At 38.1% G+C, this 10014-nt stretch overlaps 1 protein-coding gene across 3 annotated transcripts in view; it reads right to left on the minus strand.

Annotated features, from left to right (window-relative positions):
- Positions 1–10014, minus strand: part of pde10a (phosphodiesterase 10A) — an 81284-nt gene extending 71270 nt beyond the window's left edge. For all 3 annotated transcript variants that reach the window (XM_046870669.1, XM_046870690.1, XM_046870660.1), the window contains exon 1: positions 8936–10014. In XM_046870669.1, coding sequence (XP_046726625.1) covers positions 8936–9056 — 121 coding nt within the window. In that variant the 5' untranslated portion in view covers positions 9057–10014. The remainder of the gene's footprint in view (positions 1–8935) is intronic.

The following is a 10014-nucleotide window of genomic DNA, read 5'->3' on the forward strand; positions in this document are numbered from 1 at the left end:
TTTCTTTTTGCGCAGGGACACAGTGGTGTTTTGTTGAGATGTTGGAAAGGAGAACAAAAAAAAAAATCAGAAAGTAAGAAAGACAGAAATAAAGAGAGACAGAGAAACAGACAGAAAGCAAGAAAGAAAAAGCAAGAAAGGAAGAAAGCGAGCAAGAAACAAAAGGTAGGAAGCCCTTATGTTCAAGATAAAACCCATTTGGAGTTTAAATCCCAGTAAAAATACAAATGAGCATGAAACAGAGTCAAACAGTGACACTGCAGTCCATGTTTATTACGAATATCTGCAAAACATCTGGAATTATTTATTATTTATTTTCCCTATATTTATTTATTTATTTATTTATTTATTTATTTATTTATCTATTTATTTATCTATTTATTTGATTTCATTCTGATTGTGAATAAAATTAAGCAGATATATGATGCTTAAAAATTTCAAATAATCTATTGAACAACAGGGATCAGGATAATTGTAATAAAATCATTAAAACTAAAAAATTAAAAAATGTTTTCCTAAAAACAAACTCAAATGTTGAGCCTGTGCCTCATTTACATAAGAAGACTTTCAATTTCTCTAACGTTAACTGTTATATAAATTAAACACAGAGAAAAAAAATATCACAGTCCAACAGTCAGTAGAGTAAAACACTCTTTAAAGGAGTAATTATGTCCTGGTGTTGGATGAGCAAAAGGGGAAAAAAAAATCCCAAATATCTAGACCACACTATTCTACAATTTTTGCTCGAGGCCACAGTTTCTTTATCATGTTAGCATGTGGGTGAATGACCGTCACAGCTTTTTTCCTCTGTAAGTATTTAAAAGGAAACTGTTTGTTCTTTGGCTTCTAGAAAACAAATTGTGCATGCAAACTTCATGCTTTACAAGTTTCATTTATTCTAGTCATATTTAATTAGATTGTTTTTTTCTTCTAATTCTAGCAAGCCAAACAATTTAGGCAGAAGTGTGAAATGTGACCAAAGTTCATTATGGATGATAAAACCAGAGTAAGAAGAAGGAATTTCTGATATGCAGGCATGGCACAGAACAGAACCCACATCGAGCAAAGTGATGCTGAAGAGGAAGTAAAGCAACGTCATCTGCCTCCTACATTAGTCAGAGGAAACGTATCAACACCCCCTTGCACACGGTCATCAGATCGTCCTGATAGACAGCGAGTCTGCATTTCTTTAAAATTACATTTAAAACAATTATACACATCATCATTTTTTTAGTCTTAGTGTCATCGAGTTCTTATTGTTATTACCCGGTTTGACCATCCGTTATATGGAACAGATTAACACAGAATAACAAAAACAAGCAGGCCTGTAAATAGTGTTAAATTGAACTAATAATTGTTGAATACAAATATGATCTAAAATAATCAATAAAATACATTAAAATGTAATTCGATTTATCGATGATCACTTATATTACTACTCCTCCAGACACAGCCTCCACACACACACACACACACACACACACACACACACACACACACACACACACATATATATATATATATATCTTGGATGTGTCAAAGACTTTGATGCATTCCTTTTTTTTTTGCAGAATCAGCTTTAATCTCTTTTCTCCCACACTTATTGTGTGGTTGTTTTTTTCCTCATTACCTGTAATTAAAACGACATTTTTAATTGCACCGCAATGACATGACATAATCATGCATTTGTCAAAGTTAGTAGTGCCCTCATTTGGGAAGAGGTTATATTTGTCATTTTTACTGTTGGCCACCAGATGGCGCCACTAGACCATGAAATAGCGCTGTGAATAGAAATCTTAGTTTCTATACAGTTTTCTATTGAGTATATCTTCCTATTAAAGTATGTGTGTGTATGTGTGTGAGATAGAGAGAGAAAAGAGGGGGACATGACGTTTTAGACAAAATTATGAAGCCTGACCCGAACGAGCTGCAGGACATATTATCTCCCTTTGACACCACGGACTCACAAGACTCTGAAGAGTCAGATTCAGATTTTGTTGCCGCAACCTCATCCTGAACTTTTGCGACTGAAGGTGAGAAGGATTCTGAGGATCCTGGATCAGATTGGTTCAGGAGAAATGGTCAAGTGTGGTTTCCCACCAACGCAGACACAACTTCATTTCTGCAACCTGCCTAAGACTTCAGGGGGCTACACGTTATGTCATTGTGAAGGTCCAGAATGTGAACTCTGCATTTTAGCTGTTTTTTTTTTTTTTTTGCGTAGGAGAAGTCTAATTTAATTGTCAGCATGACCAACCTCCATGGGTGGCACACTGAAAAAAACTGGACCAAGGTAGACTCCACAGATGTCAGAGCCTACATGGGCCTACTGATTTTGGCCGGGGTCTACAGGTCTAGAGGTGAGTCCACATGCTTCTTGTGGGACCATCAAAGTGGCTGTGCAGTTGACCAAACGGGAGGAATGTGATCCTTCTAAGCACAAGGCACCATGAGGCAACAGTGACGGAGGAACCTAAATCCTTCTACTTCCGGCTGCTCCCATTAGGGGTCACCACATTGGATCATCCGTCTCCATACCCCCCGTCCTCTACATCTGCCTCTTTTAAACCAACTACCTGCATGTCTTCCCTCACCACATCCATAAACCTCCTCCTTGGTCTTCCTCTTTTCCTCCTTCGTAGCAGCTCCATCCTCAGCATTTCTCCTACAGATCGACAGAGGGACCTAAATGCAAGCTTCAAATCATCACAATATTCATAAATCTAAAGTGGAGAAGACATTTTTACAGAAAAATAGAAAACGTATCACTGAAGGATTTTAAGGTAGTTTCTGGCTTTACCAAAAAAAAAAAAAGACAAGCATTTCATACATGGGCCTATTTCGTGTTCTAATGGCGCCACCTAGTGTAAACATACAGTACAGTAAAATTTACAAATTTGACCTTTTCCCAACGGAGGCACCAACATTCAAAAATTCACGATTGTATGGAGTCATGCCGGTGCAAATAGAACATGTTATAATAAGTTAATAAGAGACAAAAAAAATTGAAAAACTGATGCTGCAAAAAAGGTAACAATGCATCAAAGTCAGTTTTATTACTAATCTTTGGCAATTTCAAGACTGTGATAAAAGGTGTAAAAAAAATATAATACACAATTAATAATTACTCTTTAAATTAAAATTAAGTAATTTTGTATGTTTTTCGCCCAAATTTGTGACGTTAATTATTAAATGGGCAATTAAAAAGTTAAAATTATAGATTTAAAACATTTAGTAGTTTTGAACAGAACTGAGGTTGATTAATAGGTTTAAGCAAAAAAAGGTGAAAAAAATAAATATTTATCTGGTATTTTTAACAGCAGTTTAATTAAATTGTCATTTACTGAAACTCGGGGAAAGTTAGAGGCAAAAACGAAAACTGAATACTGCCCTCTGGTGGAGGAAAAAGTCCAGAAAAGTCCACAATTAAAAATATTACTTTGTCGCCATCTAGTGGCTAGGAGTCCAGTGCTGTAATGGAAGCTGTTGTGAAGCCTAATAATTCTTTTTAGAGTTAAATGGTAAATTTGCCTCGATTAGTTCAATATAAAGCAGGTAACACCATATTTTGGCTTGTGAGAAGAAAGCATTAATAAATTCAGCAGTGATATTTAAATGCAATCAAAATGATTTCTGATTATAAATGATTTAAATATCCTTGTTTTTCTCATTTGGCTTTATGTTTCATGAGAATCAGTATAGCCCTGTTTCACCCTAGTGATGGGGATCTTTAACAGCTTAAATGCATTTTTTTGCTAATATATTTTGTACATGTTTTTTTGTCTAGAAAATGGTTCCAATAAGGTATTAAAAAAAATTGTACACTACTTGTACACTACTTCATAACTCACACAATACAATGCTTTGTCATCTTATAAAATCTGTTGAAAAAATGAGCTGTTAAACATTACCAGAAACGATCAATCTAATACGTTATAGCTTTTTTAATAAATAAAAAAAACCTTGTAAATTTTTATAAGATGACGACTTTGGTCATTTTCTCTACAAGATCATTCTCTTAACCCAACTGCTGCTGTATCCAGTAATGCTTTTCACTAAACACACCACCCCACTATGCAAAAAAAAAGAGAATATCAACATTCATATCAAAGAGTTTACTGGTTCACAGATGACACATTAATACTCGTGCTCAGGCATGCATCCAAATAAATTCTCACCCACATACACACAAGAAAATCACCAGCTCATACGACTCGTCCGTATTTTAAAAAAATGTAAACGGTGTGAAGTGTGAACATGAAAAAGAATATACATCGAAAACATCTGTTTTATTAATGTCAATCACTCGATACAATGCAAAGATGGATCGAATGTCGTTCACAAACCTTACGATGGTATTTCACATGGGTTTTTAATACTGAACCACATGATCTGCATGCACACTGATCTCAGGTTTCCTCTTCGCTCTCTAATTCTACCTGTGACTGGTCTATTGGTCCATTTTCCCCATTTATTATATCCTGTTTGTCTCTATTGTCACCTACGTCATTTTTCTGTCTCTCTACTCTCCCTGCTGCCTTACTTGTCTGGTCACATCCGCATGGTAAACCTCATTCACTCTAAAAATGAACGACTTGTCACTGCTTTCACTAATACCTGCTTGGAATTATTAAAAGCGAGTTTTGTATGCGTTCTGTAGCTAGCTATTTATGCATTTAATATTTTCATATCGCACTAGCCAGATGTTAAACCAGGACATCATAGCAACAAGATGAACAGTGAAGATAGCAATGACCATCAAGTAGCAGGTTGAGCAACAATACCATAACAAAAGCTGTACACATGATGCTTATACACTGTCTTTGTACATTAGGGCCAAAAAAAAAAAATCACCCTTAATGTACAGCAACTGATTAACTTTGGAGGATTTCTGATTATGCCTGATAATAACCAGTTTTTTTATTTGTCACATACACATTCATACAGAGTTTGACATGTAGTAAAATTTAAAAAATCTATAAAGTATAAATAAAAGCATAAAGCATGAAATATAATGAACTATATCTCAAGGGTCCAAAACTGGCAGCTTGGGGGTGCTATAACCCCTGAGCTTCTGATCAGTAACCCTGAGACATAACCACTGATCTACAACTACAAAAGCTCAGAATCAACTTTTGATTAAATCAACTACAATATTCTTCTTATATTCTTCTTTACATATTATACATCTGATTGCTATCAGTAAAGCTCGGTGTTCCACAAGTCTCTGTTTTAGGCCCATTTATACTGTCCACTATAAATGGTTCCTTTTATACAATCGGGTGTTTAACACTGGACAAGGATGAACATTCTGATAATGAATTTAAGAAGATTAAAAAGCTTGGTGAATGGCCCAGGTGTAATGACATCATCATAATGTTTTTTTTATTTCAGAAATAAAGAAACATTAACTGATCGGACTTCAGGTGAATAGATTTAAACTGAACAAAATTAATAAAGTGACCTGTAGTGAACTGAATTTGCACCACCCATGCTTTTTATAACCCTTATCTCCTTAAACAACCAAACTGGGACTTTTTTTTTTTTTTTACGATGAATGCAATTGAAGATAACTTATGTCTTTTAAGTTTTAAGTTTTATAACTGTATGCCAAAATCTGTGGGTCTTGTAAAGGGCTTTTTAAACAGAATAATAAGTAAGAAGATAAACGTGGGGGGATCTGGTGGCTTAAGTCAACATAATTAATCTGCTGTTATTGAGGTTTATGACGTCATACAAATGTATCGAACAATAGCGGTATAGAATGCAGGATTAGCCATAGCCCTGTAACACTATACTCCTGCTGTACGGGTTTTTGTTTAATCCAAAAAGGGTAGGTCTTTCTCGTAACACTGTCTCTCGAAATTAAGCCCCATAATAATGCAAAGTCTTGTTAAATAGATGCTGCCATTTATTTAGTTCATTTAAACTGCTTTTGCACCAAATAAATATGCAGGCAGAATTCAATATTAGAGCTGAAGAATTAATAGTCGTTTACTTGCCCAATCACAACGGCCAACTCATGATCTGTCCTGGCAAAGCATGCAGAGCTGGTAGCATTTGTGGAATTATTATTGAATGGCGTAGACTTCATCTGCCTGTAAATTGAATATTCACGAATTTCAGCATTTTTCAGCTTTCTACTCGTTTGTAAACAAGCACTAGTGCAGTATGTTCAGTTATCTGACTAGCAATCATTTACATTTATGGCATTTGGCAGACACTCTTATCCAGAGCGACTTACAATTAAACTGTTGAAAGTTAAGGGCCTTGCTCAAGGGCCCGCAGTGGTAGCTAGGTGGTGCTGGGATTTGAACTCATGACCTTCTGATACCTTAGTGGAAAGAGTAGAGTAGTAAGTTTGCTCTCTTATTTAAATCTACTGCCAAACTGATACTAATTACAAGCAGAAAAAAGGATTTCCTATACTCTCTATTCAATTTAATATTTCATATATTCATCCAATCAGCCAATCAGGTGGCAGGAGCACAATGCATAAAATCTTGCAGATTTTATAAGGTTTTTTTATCCACAGCAGAATAGTGCAAAAAAACAAACATGAAATCTAAAAACAAAAAACGAAACACCTTCTTGATAAAAGGGATCCATGAAGAGTGGTTTAAACAGACAAGAAGTTTACAGTGTGGTGGAACCACATTCACCTCCAGTTTAATTTGATTGTTGATTTTATTCATTGTGCTGCTGCAATATGATTCGCTGATTGGATAACTGCATAAGTGAGCAGTGGTACAGGCGAGCCTACGGCCCAAACATCTCTTATTCTACTCCCCTACTTCCATATCAGTGTATTATAGTGACCACAGGTAAATAGTGTATTCAGCAAACATGGAAGGTTAATATATTTATGATTGCAAATCTTACTTCTATTAATATGGATAGTATTTGGAAGTAGTGTATTTGTATAGTAATATGGTAGCAGTGTCCTCGAGGGAGACATTTAGCGAGCATTTAAACATGTAAATAATAATTTCTTCCCAAACCAGTTGTTTAAGGTTTCACTGATACGTCTGCTGTTCTTATAGGCCATTGCTAACCATCGCAGCCAAAGGAACAAACGTTTGGAACAATAGTGCTACCAGCAAGTGGAAATAAATGCAATTTGCTTTATCGAAGACATTTAAAATCTGAAATATGTAACCATCAATATCATGCAATCGACTTTTTAGTAATAGAAACATGATTGTTAGTTGCCGTGTTTACCAGTTCATTTTCTTGCTTTTGATTGTAAAGTTATTTGTGCTAATGTAGAGTCAGCGATTAGACACGGCTGAAGCTTTTTAGCGCTCGTGGGAAACAAGGCTGATCTGGTCTGCAACCTGGGGAGAGTTACCCCTTATGGACAGGTTGAGTCTTCGCCTCAGTTAGACATACAAAAAGGCTTTTGTGGCTCCTGATATGAATCTCAATGGATCTCTTTCTATGCTTCCATTTCGTCCCCTGGCCACAGAAAACATGAAGGATAAGGGTTCAAACAAAAAAAAGAAAAGAAATGCAAGACTGCACCATTGAGCCAGTGGCCAGAATGGACATTTTTTAAAACTGCTGCTTTGTGTAAATGGTTTCACCTGGCACAAGCGATTTTAATAATAGAAAGGACAATGGACAGCCCAGTCTCAACAGTGGACATTCGTGAACTTTTGCAAAGCTGCATTTTAGTGGATTTAAAATGTACTCTATATTTTAGAGGAGGCATTTTGTACATACTGTAAGGACAAAATTGTATGCAAATGCCCAGATTCAATGCTTTACAGAATAAAGGAAGTGCCCATTTTGTCTTCCGTGCCAGCCAAAGGAGACACACAATATGGCTTGGCCTTTTAAAAGCATTAATGAGACGTCAGACAATATGTAGAAACAGCCAGACTTCTATTTAAAGGCCTGATAATGCCAGTCCTGGCTTTGATTGTGCCAGTCTTGAACACTGCAGTATATCCACATTTTAGCCATGTGATTAAAAAGGTCAATGGACAGAGGGTCTGACATACTATTACTTTAAACATCTTCAGGGATTACGTTCTACCTGGCTAGACTTCTTGTCTCACTATATGTTAATATTTGTTTGAATTAACACGTAGGTTGACGTTTTTTTTCCCACTCTATTACACTACTACGTTGTTCATTGTAACCTGTTAAATATTTTTCACAACAAAAAAATTACTATCTAACATGGAACTGTGTGAGACAACCAGGCTGACCATTACTGCTACAAGATACATTCTACTACTGATGAAAATATTAATGTTTATAGGCATGGCTGTGGCTTAGCTTTTTAAATCGAGCCATTTTAGAAGCGTGACAAACACTGCACTGCCTCCCGAGTGTCATTTATCCGATATCCATTCAGCCTCTCCCAGGAACACTGGGAAAGTGGAATACACCTGGGATGGTTTGCCAGGGTTCCACAGGGCACTATTTATACAGGAATTTACGAGCAGAGGCAATTTTAGCTGGTCATTCCATCTTCCAGTAGTGGAGGAAACCAGAGAACCTGAAGGTAACCTACAAAAAAAAACCAAAGCAATGCGTGCAATACTCTGCCCAGATCTCGAACATCACATGATGTGTTATTATGAAGATTTTCAGATGAATAAAACACGGTATGGTGTTCTCCATGGAGTTATATAAAACCCTATTTCTGCTCAACCACATGTAGGAGCATGTAGGAGTCTGCAACGCTATGCTCAGAGTCTAGGCCTGCTCATGGTTCAATGATTACACCATCATTTATTTTTCTTTCTTTTCAAGACGAAGTGCATGGATCAAAACATTCAAGAGGACACTGAGCTCATGTCCCTGTCCATAAGCAATCTATCTCTCAAATATGCACGTGCAATTTTGTTTGCATCAACAGCCTCCCTTGGTAAGACATCACCCTTTCGAGTCATAGCACCACTGATGGTTCGAGGTTTCATACCTTGGTCGGCGCAGCTTGAACGCGGGAAATCCTCTGCTCTCGCGAGCTCTCCTCCTCCTCCACCACCACCACCTCCTCCTCCGTCGTGGTCGGCGTCGGGAGTTTTGCGTTTCTTCGACATCGGGCTTTCTAGGTAGGACACAATGTTTTTGGAGATGTCCCCTGAGCTCGAGGGGGAGACGCGAGTGAAAGCGAGGCACTCCGGATCGCGCAGTTACGCACATACGTTTGGACGCGAGGCGAGAAGATGCTGGAGCGATCCCGTGCATTCAGACTCCAGTAGTTTTTTTTTTTTTTTTTTTTACTGTGCAAAAGAAGGGAGAAGTTGGCACGTGCACGGGCGATTAGAGGAACCCAAAGGGCGACTCGTGCACAAATCGAACAGCAACAACAACAGAAAACAGACTAGTTTTCCTTCTGCTCGTAAACAAATGATGGAATAACTGTACACGAAGTGACACTTTTGGTCGCGTGCCCGGGATTAGACGGGAGCAGGAAGAAAGTACACGTCCACGACCATGCACGACTGAACATCTTTCGATCTCCGATTCGTGGCGGCATGCGCGTCCACGCGGATCGCTCTTTTATTCTGCTGCTCCACTCCAGCGTGTCCATAGCGCTCATGTGCTTGGTCAGCTGAGAGCTGATAAGAGGTTCTCCTACGTTTTGGACTGAATGATGCTCTCAACAGCTTTCGCATGTTTTTTTTTTTTTTTTGGACCGACTTTCTCTCAGTGTCGAGAGCCAACTCATAAGTTGCCGACAGATGCAGAAACATCTGTGGCGTCAGGGAGAAGCTTTTGGAGATCCTTTGGACGGCCGGTTTGGATGAACACCCGAGCCTAAGGTCTGTGCCTGTGCCGGAGACGACCGAGCACCTTGGGGACGTCGCACCTTTGGCTCGTCCTCGTCGACTCCATCCGCCGATCCAGTTGCCAGGGAAACGCGGACGGAGCGCGCGAGCATGGTTTCCGCAAACCGGCGCCTGAAGAGCTTCAACTTTTGAGGCGCGCGGCTCTGCGCTCTGTGCTATGGAGAACTCTTGGGGACTTGTGGTGCTTAGAGTAGGGCTTTTTTTT

This window comes from Silurus meridionalis, chromosome 2 (genome assembly GCF_014805685.1).
Source record: "Silurus meridionalis isolate SWU-2019-XX chromosome 2, ASM1480568v1, whole genome shotgun sequence".
NCBI lineage: Eukaryota > Metazoa > Chordata > Actinopteri > Siluriformes > Siluridae > Silurus > Silurus meridionalis.